Source organism: Elephas maximus, chromosome 2 (assembly GCF_024166365.1).
Source record: "Elephas maximus indicus isolate mEleMax1 chromosome 2, mEleMax1 primary haplotype, whole genome shotgun sequence".
Classification (NCBI taxonomy): domain Eukaryota; kingdom Metazoa; phylum Chordata; class Mammalia; order Proboscidea; family Elephantidae; genus Elephas; species Elephas maximus.
Genome location: NC_064820.1, coordinates 152,931,330 through 152,951,370, shown reverse-complemented (window position 1 = coordinate 152,951,370; position 20,041 = coordinate 152,931,330). Strand labels below are relative to the sequence as shown.

Genomic DNA, 20,041 nt, shown 5'->3' with positions numbered 1-20,041 from the left:
AGGCCCCTCAGCCAGGCCTATGCTGGGTACTGCGGACATCAGAACAAGACAGGGCTCTCCCTTTATGGGATATTGTCCCATTGTCAGAGCCGTGAACAGTACCCCACCCCCACGTCCTCATGCACCTGCACAGCCTGGGAGGTGGCCCTGAAGGGGATTTGGAAGCCATCAGCCCAATTCCTAAACCTCCATCTGCCCCCACCTTCATCTGTCCCAGATAAATATACCACCTAAATACAAACGGTGTGCTCCAAGAAGCCCCAGCCCCCTGGCCCACCCCACTGCCAGTCAGGTGGCTGTCTGGATGGAAATTCTCTTATGGCCATGGCACACCCAGTACACACAGGCACCTGATCCCACATACTCACCTTTCTACCTACACCTAGGCACATGTATCCCTACATACCCGCATACAGACCCAAATGTGCACCTATAAATGCACAGGCCAGGCACACACAAACACCGCCATCCACAACCACACAGGCCCATGCAAGTGAATGTTCACACAACCCTGTGCACACGCCAATGCACAGGCTGGGCATACACATGCATGTCCCCATGCACACACTCACACTCCTATTGCACACTTGCTTGTTCAGGCCAGTGCCTACATCTGTATATACCAAGACCTCTGAATAGTTTCTCTTCTCAGATCGTGTGGTCTTCTGGACACTCACCAGCCTCACCTCCCTTGTCCAACTGGCACCCCCAAAACCTCAGATCTCTTCACCTCCTGGTGAGGATAATAGAAATGGGGCTGTAACTCCAGAAAGTAGAACTGAAGTGAGATTGCTGGTAGAACTTCCTGATGGCAACCTCAGGTGAGGGGTAGCTGAGAGGGATTAACCTACAAAACCTATTTAGGGTAAATTGTAGAATGTGGGAGATTTCCAGCTCCAGGAGGCAGAGGGATGGACTAGATAACTTTTCACATAAAGGCATTTTTAAAGGGACATGAAACTCTAAACCCTCAACCTGGGATGGAGGGAGCTCAGCTCTTCCACCCTACATAGAGACAGCCCATGGTGACGACTCCTTTGAAAGACTTCTTATGGCTCTATCCTCACAGAACACTCAAAAATGGGCATGCAATCCCTATTTTTTAGGTATGAGAAAATCAAGAACCAGAGCAGCTGAGTTGCTAGGCCTAGCCAAATATGTTGGGACCCCATCTGGAGACACCCACTTACCCTAGCTGAGGGTAGTCAGTGTCTGGGCAGAGACTCCTGGAGGCATTGTCCCCCTCTGCCAGCCCACCAGCCCTCCAGGGCCTGGAGTCCACTGCATCTTCCAGAATGTTTGAGTCTGAGCCCAGGGTTAGGCCATTGGAGAGGGAGAGGCCAAGGCTGAGGCCATGGAGGGCCATGTCTGGGCACTTTTTGGGCTTCTCAGTGTCCACCGGGGTACTTCTCATCTCATGCTTTGGGCTGTTGTGGCAGCTGTTCAGGCCCTCACCAGCTGCCAATCCATTCTGGACCCTGGGCTCCTCCTCAAAAGATCCTTTGGCCTCAGGCTCCAGGCTGGGGTCCCAGACAGCAGCACCTTCCCCAGGCAGTGCAGAAGGGAGCTTCTCCTCATCCATGGCAACTACACGTCCACCCGTCCTGGCTGCTCCTGGGACTCCACTGGACCTGGCAGCAGATGGAGAGATGAAGGGGTCAGTCAGACAGGACAGGGGCCTGGGAGGCCTAAAGCCCAGAGGAGCCAGCACCAGGGCAGCCTGTATGGGGGCAGGAGGATGGCCAAAGTGATTGCCTCAGGACTCTTCTGGCTGGAGGCTGGGTCCCTGTTTCACCCAAGCCACCCCACTCACCTCTTCCCTGACCCCCAGGCACCCTTGTGTGCCTCAGTTCTTGCCTTCCCTGTTACCTCTTGTGTGTCTTGGTTGTACTCTTCAGAATTCACCAAAGCCCTCTGAGGAAGATCCAGGTTGGGAGGAACTGGGGAAGGGTCCAGAGCCCCCACCAGGCCCCCCTTCCTTTTCCAGTGTGAGTGATGGAGACAAAACCCCAGACTGAGAGCAACTAGCCCTCTGGCCTCTCCCTTTCTGTATTCTCTCACCCTGGCTCCAGAAGGCAGAGACAAGTGAATCTTTGGGGTTAATGGAGAGAACTGGGCTGGGGCTGGCTTTAGAGGCGGGAATTTAGAGAGGAGGCAAGGAAGTAAACAGAGTTGCAGTTTTATCAGAGAAGGGACCACTCCAGAGAAGTCAAAGCGAGGCCACGGAGGAGGCCACTGGGAGGCCCAGCGTGTGGCGCTGTCCAGGGTGCTGGGCGGGTGTGCTGCCACCGGGGAGCGTCAAGCAGAGCCGAAGCTGCCTCTGCCGCGCTCAGCGTCCAATGCCCAGGCCGTGCGAGGAGAAGGGAGGAGGGGCTTGGGTTCCTCTCCACCCTGGGCCCTAACGCAGCTCGTCCAGCCGTGAGGAGGGACTGATGAGTAGGCTGCCACGGGGCACTCTGGGGAGAGCACTGGAAGGGGAGTCTGGCTCTGCTCCGCCCAGCTCATTGTGTCCTCTTGCGCGTCCATGTCCTGCCTCCTCACTGCCCCGCCCAGGCCAGTCCCACTCTCCTCTCCTCAGTCTGGGTTTAGCTTGCCTCTGTAAAATGACAATACCCATTTTGCCTGCCATCTCCACTACCATCTCCATTTTAAATGGAATGGAACCAGCCAACCTTTCCTAGAAGCTTCCTGGCCAACCTGATCTCTGATGGGGTGGGCAAATGTAATGGACTGGGGCAGGGTCTGGCTCTCCCATCATCCCCTCTCTGTCCCACCCAGTGTAAGCTGCTCCCCACCCCCCTCAATGTCCTCTGCCAGTGAGGACACAGACCAACTCCCCAAACACCCCCGGAAAGCAGCAGTGAAGCAGGAATCTGGGGATTTCTTCCAATTCTGGCTACACTACTTCCTTCCTCCTTTCTTTGGGTCTCAGCTGCCCCTAGTGCCCCACCCTCCTCTGCCTTTCTCTCAGGAAAAAGAGGTGTTCCCGGAGTTTCAGAAGAGCCTGGAGGAGGAGAGGAACTGGCCAGCCTTCTGGGGCCACCTAAGCAGAATCAGCTGCAGCAACAGGGATTTAAGTGAGGCCCACCCATACTTCCTATACTCTCCTGGCCATAAGTTTCACCTGAGGGGCTTGTTCAAATGCAGACTACTAGCCTGTACTCCAGACCTCTGAACCAGAATCTGCAGGTAGGGGATAGGGAAACCTGTTATTCTTATAATGACACAAGTTTGGGAAACACTGAGTTAGACTGCAGGAGGAACTTCCCACTTAGAGAAGATGAGTCTGGAAAGGAAAGGGAGCCTCCTTCTCTGGGGATTTTTGGGTCCTTTAGGGGACTACTTAAAATTCACAGGATTACTTAAGATTCACTTCACCTTGAGTTTTTAAACATGGAATGGAAGAGGGCAGGACAGGCAGGGATCTGGGGTCCCAGTCTACCCACCCTGAGCGTCACCTTCTAGAGTTTTGAATACTGTGTAAGAGTAAGATTTTACTTTACAAACAAACTTCTACAGATGAAAAAAATCTGAAAAGCCAGGCTCTAGACTATCTAGGCCCTGATCCTAGGACACAGGAGACCCCAGGGGTTCAGCACTGAGTGAGGGATTCTTTCTGGTCTGCCCTAAATCCCTGCTGCTGTGGTTGCTATTTCAATCCATTCCCTCTGGTTGTGTACTCAGAAGAGGGAGAACAAGAGGTCACCTCCTCAACTGAGACTCCTTGAGGGTAGGAGGAGCATTTAGAAAGGAAAGAGGAGAGAGAGTGAGGCCTTTTGGCCCACTGCCTGAGTTCTAGTCCTCTGGCCTGCTTTCTAGCCCAGGGGTCTGGCTGAGCACTGAATCTGGGGCACAAGGTTTCAACCCAACTCCATCAGGGTGCCTCAAGCTCCCACCCACGCAAGAAGGCTGAGTCTGACAGAGTGGGGTGCCTCCCTCTTGGGGGGACTCTGGCTGAGCCCCCAATGACTCCTGAGATTTGAGAGCCTAAGTGCTTCACCTGAGGACCAGTCTACACCAGCCCCAAAGCCAGGGCTGTGGACAAATCATGGACCTCTCAGGGGACCCCTGAGCTACCCTCCAACTTCCAGCAGCTGCCTGGGGCTGGCTCCAGCCCTACCTGTCCTGCCATGTCCTCTTGCAGCTGGGAGGAGGATGGAGGTTCTGCCAACACTGGGCTCTGGGCCGTGTCCTCAGCATCCGGGCGGGGGGGCCAAGCCAACCAGGGGTGGGAGACAAGAGGCAGCATTGAGCTCCACTCTGGGCAGGGGGCCCAGAGTCCCTGCCCAGGCTGAGGGCCAGCTGAGCCCAGAAATAACTGAGCCAGGACCCCGTCTCTTGCTGAGCCCAGGGGAGGGGTACCTAGAGGGGAGGCCTCAAGGCAGAGGTGTGAAACAATGCCCCAAGCCCTCACTCTGAAACCACCCTGCGCCCTAGGACTTATCACTGCCCTCTCTGGCCTTTGTGAACCTGTCTGCAGAATGGGGACATCAGCTCCCCTTTCCTCCCCCAGAGCTAGTGAGAGGACTGAGATCCAAGGAAGAACAAACTCACTACAGATGTCAAGGATAAAAGGCAGCTATGGTCCACTCTTTCCACCACAACATTTTACAAACAGAGACAGACATGGAACCAGGAAAGGCTTTTCCTGAGGTCACCCAGTGAGTAGCTGCCTCTAGAATCCAGGAGTAGCCTCCCTCTGCTGCTGGATGAGCATGCCAGGCCCTTCCACAAGGTCAAAGACCCAAATCCTCCACCAGGAGAATCTGCCCAAAGCAGTGGCCCTGTTCCCCTCAGCCCTGGTGGCAAGAATAGGGTGGGGAGGCATGCAGCTAGGCCACTGGGCACCCATCCCAATGGGACCCCTGCAAATGACAAGCTGGTGGTGCCCAATATCCCCTACACCCTCTTAAGACCTGAGCCAGGCCCTTCTCCAGGCAGGGGCTCCCACCACCCACTATCCTTGGGATGACCTTGGGCTCAGCAGCCTCTTTTACAACACTAGCTGAGATGGAGACAACAGTGATAGTGGAACCCTGGCTCAGCCAGGGCTGAGCGCCAAACTGGGCACTTTCTGGGTCTCAGCCGCTCTGAGACAGCCCCTGTCCCCCTCCTCACTCTCCCTATGGCAGCTGGAGTGAGCTGTGAAAACACGCATTACATCACACCCCTCCCTCACTCATAACCCTCCAACAGCTCCCATTGCCCTTAGAACAGAGTCTGGTCTCCCCTGCATGGCCTAAAAAGGCCCTGCCTGAGCTGGTTCTGTGCTCTCTCCCATCCTCCACCTCATCAGCCACATTGACCTTCTTTCTGCCACCCGAGCTCATTCCCACCTCAGGGCCTTTGCACCAGCTGTACCCTTGGCCTGAAATATTCTTCCCACAGATCCTTAAATGACTACCTCCTCTGTCATTCAGAGCTCAATCCTGCCCCCTGAGAAGGCTCTTTCTGACTACCCAGCACTCTCCATCACATGTGGGCATCATAGCACTTAGCAGAGCTGAAGCTCCCCTTTTCTATTTATTTTTTATTTGTTTACTTATTTACTGCCCATCTCCCCACCAGGATGTAAGTTCATTGAGAGTGTGGACTATGTCCATCACGTCCACTGCTGTCTTCCCAGCACCTAGCACAATGCCTAACACACACTAGGCGCTTTTTAAATATTTGTTGAATGAATGACTTAGAGATTATGTTCATCCTCATTTTACCAATTAGGAGGCAGAGGCTCAGAAAGGTTGAGGAATATGTTCAGGGTCACATAGCTGGAAAGCGGCAAGGCTGGGATTCTGCTTGGAACAATGTTGGACCATCCTAAGGATAATCTCTTATAGTGCCTTCCATGTTGGCTTTCAAGCCTGAGGACAGGGCTGGGAGTGGAAACCCAGCAGGGTGAGCAACGGGGGCCGGCATGCTCTGTAAGACAGAGGGCAAAGGGCATGAGTGCAGGCACCTGTGTGCACGTCTATGAGCAAGCATGCAGTGCAGGCGCTTGTGGGCACACACACATGCACACACACCACACTCAGACACACACACTCTTGAGGCAGCCCCTCTGGGTGGTGTGGTGGGGTGAGGAGCCTACAGGCCGAAGGGCCAGGATCAGGGCAGTTAGACCTGTGCCGGGGGCAACCGAGGTCAGAACCCTCCTACCTTGGGAGAAGCTGGGGCTAGGGAAGGGATGACCCCAAGATTCAGTTGAGGTAAGGGTGGGGAAGACAAGCATCCACATTGACTACAGCCATACACAGTGACATCAGGGGGCTGATGTGGATGGGCCACATGGTGGAAATGGGGGTATAGGAGGCAGATCTGGGTGGGTGCCCAAGATGCTCAGCACTACCCAGGATAGGCAGAATCAGGGAGCTTGTGGGATGTCCAAGGAGGTGCTGGGACCAGAGAAACCTGTTCTAGAATGTCAGTGTGGAGGCAAGGCTGAGCGAGCAGGGCTGGGAGCCAGAACACTTGGGTTTTGCCTCCAATGTGCTAGGGGGTCTTGGGCAAATGAAGGCTCTCTCTGGCCTCATTTTCCCCATGTGCATCACAGGTCCTAACCATTCCCAGGTCTTGGACCTCTTTGAGAATCTGATGGATCGTGGACACTACCCCGGACAGACCCTCGCACATGGGCACATTTCAAGTATATTTGAGGAGGCTCATGGGCCCGCCCATAGGCCCTGGGTTTGATCCCCAACCTGGAAAATCCCCAAGGACCTTCCACCTCTGACTTCAGACACTCAGAGAGAGCTCCTTAAGGGACTGGGCCACATCTGTCCAGTAACTGCACTCTCCAGTGCCCAGCACAGGGCCTGCACCCAGTAGGTGCTTAGTAGATGTTTGTCAAATGTTGTCCAAATGAGACACCTGAAAGGAGGCAGAGAAACACAAAGGGAAACACATGCCTCCTCTTACATCCGCGTGTTTGGGGAATGAGGAATATCCCCATCCCACAGGCCCCTGGTCAGGGCTGCCTAGAGCCCAGTCTTCAAGGACTCTGCCCCCGTAGCACTGAGCAATCCCTTCCCAGAAATGACCATCAGAATCTAAATCAGAAGGGGCTCCAGGAGGAAACATAATCAAATTCTGTTCAAACCACAGTACCCAGGATGCTAACCCTGCACCCCCAGCCCCTTCTTGCCCCCACTTATCTGTGTCTGTGCCCTTTAGAGCAGTTAGCAAAGGTGGCTTGGGAAAAGAAACTGAACACATTTCATTCTCAGATCTATTCTGTGCTCTACTAACATGACTGTCCTTCCCCAAAATTCCTACTGCACTAACTGGCTGTCCAGCTCACCTAGATTCTGGCACATAGGCTAGGATCTTCCTACACGCATGCTCACATACACATGCATGAACACACCAGTGCACACACATGGACAATTAAACAAGATCAATGAAAAGGGCTGGCATGCTGACCCTGACCAGCTATGCCCCTTATTCATGGCACCCAGGCCAGCCCAGGACTAGGCACTTGAGGGCTCCACAGAGACCTGCTGGGCCACTGACAGCACGGACAGCAGGGAGTTGACTGGTAGACCCCTCAGTCAGGTTCCCAGATTCCACAGCTCCCCATGCTCATTCCAGCCTCTGTCAGCCAAGAGACCTAGAGTTCAGGACCTTCCTGTCATCCCAGAGCTCTGCAGCCCTCTCTAGGCCCAGGTTAGCCTGGGCATGTGCCTCATCAATGTCCCAACTGCCAAGGACATGGTGGTGTCCAAGATAACATGAAAGGGAAGGGATGTCCACCCAGAAGCCTTGGGAACTCCCCACCCCCACACCCCAAAGTGGCCCTAAACTTTCCTAACCCATTTGGTCTTCCCAGCTTGGACCACCTTGTGCAGCAACAAGTGCCTCAGATAGGCAGTCCAGGACAGTGGGTCAGTGTTTGAAATGAGAAGTCAGAGATATCTCACAGGCTATGAGACTTCAGGAAATTTGCCCCACCTCTCTAAGCCTCAGTGTCCTCCTGAGTAAAATGAGGTGCCAAACAGCACACGGTGGTTAAGAGATGGGCTACTAACCAAAAGTTCAGCTATTCGAATCCACCAGCCCTCCTTGGAAATGCTACAGGCAATCCTACTCTGTCCTATAGGGTCGCTATGAGTCAGAATCGGCTCAACGGCAAGGGGTTAACAGCACCTTAAAGGTCAATATCCTAGGCATTAGTGAGCTGAAATGGACTGGTATTGGCAACTTTGAGTAGGACAACCATATGGTCTACTATGCCGGGAATAACAAATTAAAGAGAAATGGTATCGCAGTCATAGTCACAAAGAACATTGCAAGATCTATCCTGAAGTACAATACTGTCAGTGATAGAATAATACCTATATGCCTACAAGGAAGACCAGTTAATACGACTATTATTCAAATTCACATACCAACCACTAACGCTAAAGATGAAGAAATTGAAGATTTTTACCAACTTCTGCAGTCTGAAATTGATCAAACATGCAATAAAAATGCACTGATAATTACTAGCGATTGGAATGGGAAACTTGGAAATGAAGGCAGATCGGTAGTTGGAAAATATGGCCTTGGTGATAGAAACCATGCTGGAGATCGAATGATAGAATTTTGCAAGATCAACGACTTCTTCACTGCAATAACTTTTTCAACAGCATAAATGGTGACTATGCACATGGACCTCACCAGATAGAATACAAAAAAAAATCAAATTGACTACCTTTGTGGAAAGAGACAATGGAGAAGCTCAGTATCATCAGTCAGAACAATGCCAGGGGTCGACGGCAGAACGGACAATCATTTGCTCATATGCAGTTCAAGCTGAAGCTGAAGAAAATTAAAACAAGTCCACCAGAGCCAAAATACAACCTTGAGTATATTCCCACCTGAATTTACAGACCATCTAAAGAATAGATTTGATGCATTGGACACTAATGACCAAAGACCACACTAATTGTGGGATGATAACAAGGACATCACACATAAAGAAAGCAAAAGTCATTAAAAAGACAGGAAAGAAAGAAAAGACCAAAATGGATGTCAGAAGAGACTCCGACACTTGCTCTTGAATGCAGAGTAACTAAAGAGAATGGAAGAAATGATGAAGTAAAAGAGCTGAACAGAAGAATTCAAGGGGTGGCTCCAGAAGACAAAGTCAAGTATTATAATGAAATGTGCAAAGACCCAGAGTGAGAAAACCAAAAGGGAAGAACATGCCCAGCATGTCTCAAGGTGAAAGAACTGAAGAAAAAAATTTAAGCCTCGAGTTGCAATATTGAAGGATTCTATGGGCAAAATATTGAACAACACAAGAAGCATTAAAAGAAGATGGAAGGAATACACAAAGTCACTGTACCAAAAAGAATTGGTCTGTGTTCAACCATTTCAGGAGGTAGCATATGATCAAGAGCCGATGGTACTGAGGGAAGAAGTCAAAGCTGCACTGAAGGCATTGGTGAAAAACAAGGCTCCAGGAATTGGCAGAATCCCAACTGAGATGTTTCAACAAATGAGTGCAACGCTGGAGGTACTCACTCGTCTATGCCAAGAAATTTGGAAGACAGCTTCCTGGCCAACCAACAGGAAGAGATGATATCCATATTTGTGCCCATTCCCAAAGAATGCAAAAATTATCAAACAATATCATTGATATCACACATAAGTAAAGTTTTGCTGAAGATGATTTAAAAAAGCAGTACATCAACAGGAAACTACCAGAAATTCATGTTGGATTCAGAAGAGAATGTGAAATGAGGGATATCATGGCTGATATCAGATGTATCATGGCTGATATCAGATGTATCTTGGCTGAAAAGAGAGAGTACCAGAAAGATGTTTGCCTGTGTTTTATTGACTATTGAAAAGCATTCCACTGTGTGGATTGTAAGAAATTATGGATGGCATTGCCAAGAGTAGGAATTCCAGAACACTTAATTGTGCTCATGAGGAACCTGTACATAGACCAAGAGGCGTCATTCGAACACAACAAGGGGTATTTCATGGTTTAAAATCAGGAAAGGTGTGCACCAGGAGTTTATTCTTTCACCATACTTATTCAATCTGTATGCTGAGCAAATAATCCAAGAACCTGGACTATATTAAGAAGAACACAGCATTAGAATTGGAGGAAGACTCATTAACAACCTTACTTGCTGAAAGTGAAGAGGACTTACAGCACTTACTGATGAAGATCAAAGACCACAGCCTTCAGTATGGATTACATCTCAACATAAAGAAAACAAAAATCCTCACAACTGGACCAATAAGCAACATCGTGCTAAATGCGGAAAAGATTGAAGCTGTCAAGAATTTCATTTTATTTGGATCCACAATCAATGCCCATGGAAGCAGCAGTCAAGAAATCAAACAACATATTGCATTGTGCAAATCTGCTGCAAAAGGCTTCTTAAAAAGCAAAGAGGTCACTTTGAGGACTAAGGTGCGCCTGACCCAAGCCACAGTATTTTCAATCACCCATATCCATACAAAAGCTGGACAATGAATAAGGGAGACTGAAGATGCAATGACACCTTTCAATTATGGTGTTGGTGAAGAATATTTAATATACTATGGACTGCCAGAAGAACAAACAAGTCTGTCTTGGAAGAAACACAACCAGAGTGCTCCTTGGAAGTGAGGATGGCGAGACTTCTCACAAACTTTGTACATGCTATCGGGATGGGCCAGGCCCTGAAGAAGGACGTTGTGCTTGGTAAAGGAGAGGGTCAGCGAAATAGAGGAAGACCCTCAACAAGATGGATTGACACAGTGGTTATGACAATGGGCTCAAACACAGCAAAGATCGTGAGGATGGCATAGGACTGGGCAGTGTTTTGTTCTGTTGTACATAGGGTCGTTATGAGTTGGAACTGACTGGGCAGCACCTAACAACAGCACCTGCCTCACAGGGCTGCTGTGAGGACTAAAGGTGATGGTGTGTATACAGTGCTCAGGTCTGTAGAGGAACCGCTGGCCATCCCCACTGGGGGTGGAATGTGCATGAGAGCAGCCCAGACAGCACAGGACATTCACCAGGTGCCCAGTAGACATTTGTCCTTGGCAGCCTATCAGAGCGAGTTCTGAGGCAGGGATTTCAAAGGCTCAGCCCGATGGTGGAGGCAGGAGAAAGGCTTTTGTGGGGCCAGAAGGATGGATCAGAGAGGGTACCCCACCCTTTCCCAAGATAGGTGAAGACCCTACAATCCCAGTCCCACCAGCACTCCCACCCCAGGCCAGGTTCGTTCCTATCTTTCCACTTCAAGGCACAAAAGCCATGCCAGGTGGGGACAAGGGCCATGGGCCTGGGTCTCTCTTAAAATGCTTCCGTCCCCATCAGAGGGTGCCAATTTGGGGCCATTATGAAGTCCAGCGCCAACCTGCTTCCTCCTCTAGATTTGGCCCCTGGGGAACAGATTTTGCCTTGGGCTGTGGGGTCTGGAAGGCCCTCTTCTTTCTCACTGCTGGGCAGACAGAGGTCCCCAAAGCAGGGTGCACATCTATATTTAATCTGCATGTACCCCACAGCCTGCTGGGACTCTCAGGACCCCCCTGGGCCCAGCTCCGCAAAGGTCATTCCTTAACATCTCCAAGCTTGCTTCTCTCCCCACCCCCTCATTTGCTTACATTTCCATACATCTGCATGCTACTTTGGACAGCCCTTAACACTAATGAAACCTGCAATGTCTGCTGTCAAACCCCAAATCATTTTTGCAGCTGGTGACTCTACCCCCAGCTGACTTCCCTACAGGGTGAACCCTCAGTTACCCAGAACCACAAAGCACTAGGTTGTTTTGGTTAAAGGAGTTCACGGCCACACTGGCCACTGCTTTGTCTTCCTGGGGCTTCAGAGGGTCCCTGGGACTCACTCTTCTTCTTGATCCCACATATGACCCATGGGCCTGCAGGTGGAGAGTTGAATCCAGAGGCTTCAATGGACTGACCAAGCAAAAGTTCTCCCAAGCAGCCCTGCCTCAGTTACAATGCCTGGGTGGGGGCAGACCCATGGGAGCCCATCCACGGGGTGCAATCCCTGAATACTTACCCCAAGTCCAGTTCAATAGCCAAGAGAGATGAAGCAAGGGATTTTCTTCTCCTTTCTCTCTGCCCCAATTTTCACATACCCCATGCTCTCCAGGGCCTCAAATTCTCTACTCACTGACCCCCCCAAAAAAACACCTCTCCCTCTCTACCTCCTCCCCTGTGACGTTCCTCCCCATCCCTCTCCTCCAAGTTCTTTATTAAGTAGCTCCTCTTATCCCCTCCCTTACTGAGTCCTCCCCTTTTTCTCTCTCCCTCGTCTTCTTCTGTCCTCTCCTGTATGCTTTAGGGCTTTGGCAGTGTCTGACAGTGTGGCCTCCTTGATGAAAATACATGCAAATGGGGCTGTTTGAGGAAAAGCGGCATTGGGTACAGTAGGCAGATGTGAAAAGAACAATACCAGGCCATTCTCTGATCACCTCCCTGCCCCACCTTCGAACCACCCCCCACTCTCCCATGGCTGACTGAGGGGCAGACCTGGGCACTGGTAAAAGCCTCACCTCTTGATGGACAGCATACAGGGTGGGAGAGAAAGAGGGGAGTCAAGAATAACACCAAGCTTTGGGGCCTGCGCAACTAGAAGGATGGAATTGCCATTCCTGAGATGGGGAAGACGTGTTTGGGGAGGAAGATTAGGAGCTCAGCTTGGGACATGTTGGGTCTGAGGTGTCAGGCAGACATGAAAGTTGAGATGGTGACTAGGCTCTTGAAGCTCAGAAGAGAGGCCATCTTAGAAAATAAAGGTAGGTTTGGCAGCATAGAGATAGTACTTACAGACACAGGGCTAGATAAGATCAGCTTGGGAGTAAATACAGATGGAGAAGAATTGCAATGCAAATACTGGGCCCTAGGGCACTCCCATATGAAGAGGTGATGGGAGAACAATCAAAGGAGGTTGAGAAGGAGCAACTCGCCAGATAGGAGGAAAAAAGGAAAGCCTGTGTCCTAGAAGTCAAGGAAAGAAATATTTCAAGAAAGAGGGAGAGATTGGATGTGTCAAATGCTGTTGATGAGGACTAAGAATTGGCCATTGGGTGTAGCCACATGGAGGTCATTGGTGACCTTGAGAAGAGAGGTTTCAATGGAGCGAAGGGGGTAAATTGGAGTGGATTAAAGAGAGAGTGGAAGGAGAGGATATGGAGACAATGAGTCTAGACAATCCTTCTGGGGAGTTTTGCTATAAAGAGGAGAAAAATGCATTGGTAGATGACAGGAGAAGTGGGATCAAGAAAGTGAGATTTTAAGATGGGAGAAATAATAACAAGGAATTTGCCAACGTAATGATCCAGTAGAGAGGGGAACTGATTATGCAGGAGAGGCACTTGCTGGAGCAATGTCCTTAAGCGGGTGAGGGGGACAGATCTAGCATGCAGGTAAAGGGGTAGCCTTAGCCAGGATCAGGGACATTCCATCCACAGTGGCAGGAGGAAGGCAGAGCAGTGGACGCAGATGCTGAAAGATGAATATAGCACTGGGAGTCTGAGGAAGTTCTTCTACTCTGATTGTCTCTACTTTCTCAGAGAAGTAGGAAGCCAGGTCATCAGCTGAGAGGGAGGATGGAAGAGGAGGGGCTGGGTGGGGGGTGGAGGATAGAAGAGAAAGTGTGCAATAGTCATCTAGTATGGGGGGAGAGGAAATGAACTCGGAACATGTGGTGTGACTGCTGGGCAGCACTAAGGACCCACCTGAAGTTCATGGTTTTGAACTTAAATTGAGACCATCAGGTAGTAGTTTTTCTCAGCCCCATTCAGCTACACAGGCGCAAACACGGAGCAGGCAGGGGTTGGATTTAATCAGAGTTGGGGTTTTACCAAGCAAGTATGAAAGAGCAAAATGAGGTAAGAGAGTTGGGGGTCTGCAAGGGAGGAATTATCCTGACTTTTAAGGGAGCAGCTGCCTCTGAGGGATTTTGGGCCCTGCTCAAAATCCCTCCCCTGCTGATACTTGAAAGTCCACCCTCCACTCTCTGCAAGGGTTATGCATGGCCTTCTCTCTGACCTCATCTCAAAATGAGCTTCTGAGAGGGTGGCCAACTGTGGCCACCAATATCTAAGGAAACGAGCCTCCTACACGCTCATTCCTCTGACCTGGAAAGTACCTCAGACCTCATACATACAAAATGGAATCTACCATCCTTCCCAAGCCATTTTACCTGAGCTCTTCCTTCTAAATCTCTCCTTACTCCATCCTCTTCTCTCTAGTCCCCCACCACACCTTGGTGTCAGTAAAGCCCCATTACACACAACTCCCAGAGCCTCTGTCCCCATGCACCACACATCAGCCCTGAAGCCAATTCCTGGCATCTTGTGCCTGGACCACGTTATGGCCTCCTGACTGGCCTTGTTTCCACCACACTGGCCCTGCCAATCTCACTCCATGCCCTTCTGAGTGCCTCTTCCAGCACCCAAATCTGCCCTAGCACTCCTCTCTTTAAAACCCTGCAGTGGCTCCCGGAGTCCTTGAGGAGAAAGCTAACTCCTCAGCACACATTCCAAGCCACTTGTGGTGCAAGCCCACCTCCCTGTCTTGCCCCCACCCCATCCCCTCTCGCCTTGCCATGCCCCTCTCTGCTTTCTCTGGGCCTCTCCCACCCATCTGAGGGCACCTGCCCTAAGCTGTGCCTCTCCCCACCCCCACCCCTGAAGTTGTGAGCGCCTTGAAGTCCCCATCAATGCTTGATCTCCGTTCTGCTGGTCTGAAGTAGGGGTTCGGTCAGGTGTGTTGACCTAGTGCAGGGATGACCAGGGGTAGATGAAATTTCTGGAAGAAGGGAAGGGGGCAGAAAAGGATGAAAACAAAGGGACCCTTTAGCCAGGTGATCTAACTTTGCACTACCTATTAGAGGGACAAGCTAATAGCATGTGCCTCACGATGTGATGCACTGAGAAGGATACAACATCTCCTATGCGATATTCTTGCTGAAAAACGTTTAACCTGAATCTAGTCGTAAGGAAGCAATCAAACAAACCCAGAATTTGGGACATTCTACAAGGGGAGTAGCCTGGGCTCTTTAAAAGTGACAATATCATAAAAGACTTCAGAAAAAAAGGAGGGCAGGATTGTTCCAGATTAAAGGAAACTAGAGAGACATACTAACTAAATGCAATGTATAATCCTTGATCAAAAAAAATTGTTAAATCTATAAAGGACATTACTAGGACAACTAAAAAAAAAAACTAGAGACATCTTAATATGGATTATATGTTAGATTAAATTATATTTATGTAAAAATTCTTGGATACAATAATTGATTGTCATTATGGAGAAAAATATTTTTGTCTCAGAAAATTTATGCTGAAGTATGTAGGGGTTGTTATCATGTCTGCAATTTATTTTCAAAAGGTTCAGAGAAAGAAACAAACGCGGCAAAATGTTCACAATTAGCAAATATAGGTATCTTGATAAAGGGTATTTGGATGGGTGTTGACTGTACTACTAGGTTTGACAAGATAAAAAAGTCAGATGGGGGGGATGAAGGGAGTGCAAGGAGACACTCCAAAGAGGGGAGCTCAGGGCTGGGCTTGCCAGGCCAGAAGTTAGGGGAGAGGACATCCTCTGTCCGGTTCAGTCCACAAACACTTAGCAAGCTGGGCCTTGGGTCTGCCCCGGGCTGGATGCTGGAGTCACCCTGAGGCAAAGCGGGCAATGCCTTTGAGAGGCTCACCATCTAAAGGAAGCCAGCTCACCTGTGAGCAGACCTGCTTAGGGAGGCAAACATTTGGAAGGAAATGGCCGGCCCTGAAGAGCAGCCGCTGGTTAGAACACAGGCCCTGCCCCACCTCTGCCTGAGCTTTGGCAAGGAGCCAGGTCTGGCCCCAGGCCCACTCACCCCCAAACACCCCTCCAGGGGCGACAGCCTGAGTGTATCCTCCCATGTGAGGAGCCAGGCTAAATATGGAGTCCCAGACATAAGATGCCTCTCAAAACAGATTTTCCTGGAAAAGACCATCTGGCATGGAGGTCTAGATCTTCGTCTGCCTCGAAAGGCAATGCCGACGTCCGGAATGGGAATGTCTGTAATCCCACCTCTCTAGGAGACCCCAGCTGAATGTCTGTTTTCTGTCAAGTTTCCCCCCCCACCCCTTCCCCAGATGAAGAGGTGGTCAATCCCACCTCCCTGCTAGCTTGCATCTCCAAGGAAGAAAACAATGAGGTTAGGGACATAGGTCTGAGCATCAGACAGTTCCGCCAAGGTGCAAATCCTGTTGCTTACTGACCAGGTGACTTTAAGTAAGCCACTTTTCCCTGAGCCTCAGTAACTTTCTCCACAAAATGGGAATAATGGTAGCGCCTCCCTCATAAGGCTGTTGTGTGTATTAGAGTGTTTTGTGCAGTAGTGGTGCTTGACATACGGAAGCTGGGGAGGTGACATCCCCCAGCTCCTTTCTCTCTCAGTCCTGTCAAGAGCAGGGAGTCTCTCCTTCCAGCTAACTTTGTTCTCTCCCTTCAAGAAAGGCCCTGGGAAGTACTGTGGGTTAGGTCTGTTGGGGGAGTGCATACCCCATAGCTGTCAGATCAGGACAAGCAGCAGGATGTAGACAGACCACTCAGTCTGGCACAGGGCACCCTGGGGCTGCAGGGTGTAAATCACCCAAGCATTGAGACTTCTGCCCCTGCGAGAGACACCATCGGTGGAGTCCTTCCAAGGACACCCCAAGCAAGCGTGTCTACCTTTAGTTGAGCCACCACCCACCTATCACCCCAACATGGGGGAGTCCTCTGGGGGTTAAGGCCAGATTCTCAGGGGCTGCTGTGTTTCCACCAGGACTAAACTTTGCAGTAACCTCACTCAAAAGCCACCATCTCCCACCATATGCTGGGGGAAAGAGGCAGATCCTGGGAAGGCAGGTCTCTCCTCCAGAGATGTGAAGTGGACAGGAGAGGGCAGCAGGCCCATTTAACTGACTCAAGAATCCCAGTTACCAGGACTTGGAGCTTCCCTGGGAGGTGGGGTTCCTAACCTTTGGGGGAAAGAGGAGGAGTGACCGTAGCTGCCCAGGGCCAGATGTTAGGTTGGGCGAAGCCCCAGTGCCTCTTACCCACTATTCCTCAGGTTGCCTAAGTGCACCCCCCTCCCACTTTGCAGCTCTTGTCTCCAAAGTCTGGAAGAAGGGACTGGAACCCAGGAAACCCCAAATGCCTCTCCCCAGGCCCAGGCTGCCCATCTGTCCTAAGAAGCCCTGAGCCTCTCCATGCCTCCCACCTCCCACCTATCAGGCTCAGCCTGCCTTATCCTGAACCTGCCAAGGATCTCTTCCATTGTGGCCAGTGCCTCTGTACCTACTTCTCACCCAGAGCCCCCCAAGGTGGCCCCAAGACAAAGAGGTGGGCATGGGGCAGGGACCCTGGGCCTGTGCAGAGACAATGCCCCCAGCTCTGCCTTGAGGTGCTCCAGATCCTCCAGGGACAGCAGGGGTCTCAATACCTCCTTCTAGAATGGGGCTGGTTGGGCGGGGTGGTCCCCACATCCGGACTCCCTGCCCTACCCCAGCCCCAGCATCCCGTTCCAAGTACCCCTTCTCCGCTGATGCCACGGCCATTATGTGCCTCCTCGGCCATGCCCGCTGCCTGCCACGCCCCCACGCAAGCCCCTGTTCTGCCGGCTGAGCCGGGGAGGCCTGGTTGCCAAGCCAGGCTGTCAAAGTTGGGAAACTGGAAACAGAAATAAATCCTCAAAGCTGTTCCCTTGTGAAGGTGGTTGCCGGCAGGCCCCGGCACAAGACGCCCCGAGTCCCCGGCCAACAAACTGCCGCTGGCACCCCATCAACGAACACATGCACAGTCAGATTATACAAAAGGCGGAACCAGGAGGCAGAGCCCCTGGGACGATTGGGCCGGCCGGCCCTGACCCTCCCCGCAGGCCGGGGTGGAGCTCTAGAGGCGCCCCCACTCCCCGGCCCAGACCCGGCCATCCCCGGGCTTCCTCTTTCTGCCCCATCTCCATGACAACCGTATCCTTCGGTTGCTCCGAGCCGCCACGGAATTGATCACTAAATGTAGCTTTGTTAGCAGACCCGGCGGGCGCCGAGGGCGGAGGGCGGTGCCCGCCACCCAGCACGCGCCCCCAGCCCAGCACACCCTCGGCCCCCAGCCCCTCCGGGAGGGGCGGGTCCCAGAGCACGCGGGCCCTGGGGACAAGGTGGCCCGCGGCCCCACTCACCGCTGCGGGTCCCAGCCTCTCGGTCCAGCCTCTCACGGCGGGGCCATGCAGAGGCCGCCGCTGGACTGGCCGTCCCGCTCCGCCGCCGCCTGTCGGGGCTCCGGCGCCCGCTTCGGTCCCTTCAGGTGTCGGAGCCGCGGCAGTGGAGCAGCTGAGCAGAGAAGGGGGACGGACAGCTGGAGGGAGAGAAGGAAGAGAAGGAGGGAGGGAGGGAGGGAGGGAGGAGCGGGAAGGGCGGGGAAGGGCGGGGGGACTGCGGGCGGGCGGGCGGCGGGAGCGGAGCCGGGGGGCGACAGCGGCTACCCAGCCCGGCCCGCCGGCCGCGCCTCCGCACCTGGCGCTCAACTCTGTGCCTTAACCCGGCCGCGGAGGGCGCAGTCCACCCCCGTCCCGCGCCGCCCCTCGCCGGGCCCTTTAAGAACGTGGGGGAGGGGAGCGCCGCGAGGTTCCGCCCCCTCCAGCCCGGCCCGGCCCCACTGCTTTCGAACCCCCGGCCGGGCCAACCACCGCCCGCTCGGCAGAGCTCTCCGGCCCCTGACCCTGAGCCTTCACGACCCTCTCAGCCCTCCTCCAAGTGAAGTGGAAAATAGGGGGCCAGGTCTTTGCCTTGCGCCCGCGGTCTGTTCTCTGTGCCCCGTTCTCTCAACTGACTCTGTACCCTCCACCCCTTGCTTCCCCACCCCTGCCCGGGGGAGACCAGGACAGGGGAGGAACCGGGAAGGGGGAAGGGGCGAGGTGGAGGATCTCAGAGAGAGGGTAACAGCCCTTGAGACTAAGGAGACTGATAGAGGAACTGACAGACCCGGAGTATGGGGTGAGAAGGGAGGCTCCCGACATAGATAGAAGAGGGGACATAGATGGAAGGGGGGACATAGATGGAAGGGGGGACATAGATGGAAGTGGGCCAGAAGAGAGAGGAGAGGGACAAAGCAGAGAGATCCCAAGGGAGGGAGGAGATGAGGAATGGGTCCCACTGAGGAGGCCAAGTCCCAGCGCCAGATGAGGGGGAGACCACCCTAGGCAGAGGGATGTAGGGGATTCTAGGCTGCAGAAACCACTCAAGGGGCCTGCCCCACAGCCCCTTCCCGATGGAAGTCACAACCTTGAAGTCCTCCCCCTACCCTCCCTACTCCAGGACCCTAGATCCAAAGAAAGGTGCCAGGACCATACTTGAGCTAGACATCAAGAAGAATTTCCTGGCTGTAAAGTTCCTGCAGGGCAAGATCCCACCTCTCAGAGAGGTAATAAATGAATCCCACCCCTAGCGATCTAGGAAGGAAGTGGTATACCCTGGGCTGAGGGGAGGAGGGAAGGGCTAGCAGGCCTGGTCCAAAGGGAGAAGAAAAATCAGGTTAGAGTCAGGTTCTGCCAAGGAGGCTATTTTCACCTACCATTTGCCACTCTAGCTCCTAGAGGCTGCTCGCCACACCCAGTTCCTTCCCAACTCTGGACCTTTGCAGGTATTCCACCCTCTGCTTGGCCAGGTGATCTTGCTGTGCTCAGTGAACTCCTATTCAACCCTCAAATCCCTGTTCAAATGCCCCTTCCTGCATGAACCCTTTCCTGACCTTCTTTCCAGCCACGCATCCACCCACCACCACCACTACCCTCTCCCCACCCCCCACACAGGCAGTTGGAAGCTCTCTTCTTAGGGAGCAGAGGGTAAGGGAAAAGAAAGGATTTACTGACCTATGAGGGATATATGAGCTGTGCAGGGAGAGACAGTAATTGGAGGAGAAGAACTATGATTACTCTCCTTTCCCTTCAAGGAGACTGGTGAAGCTGGTTTCATCAACCATGGTGCCATATCTGCTATTAAGTGTGCATCTACCATTTGCCAGACTCCACACTAAGTGTTTTCCATTTGTTGTTTTT

General features: G+C 52.3%; 1 protein-coding gene across 4 annotated transcripts in view; it reads right to left on the bottom strand.

The window, feature by feature from the left end:
• The window catches only part of PSD2 (pleckstrin and Sec7 domain containing 2), a 48,426-nt gene extending 30,096 nt beyond the window's left edge, over positions 1-18,330 (bottom strand). For 2 of the 4 annotated variants that reach the window (XM_049873794.1, XM_049873796.1), the window contains exons 1-2: positions 4,121-4,272; positions 1,191-1,631 (exon numbers count right to left, since the gene is read on the bottom strand). In XM_049873794.1, the coding sequence (XP_049729751.1) occupies positions 1,191-1,631; positions 4,121-4,200 (521 nt within the window). In that variant the 5' untranslated portion in view covers positions 4,201-4,272. Of the gene's footprint in view, positions 1-1,190; positions 1,632-4,120; positions 4,273-18,166 lie in introns of those variants that run through there. The other 2 variants (XM_049873795.1, XM_049873797.1) reach the window with 2 other exon arrangements.
• Positions 18,331-20,041: the final 1,711 nt, after the last annotated feature.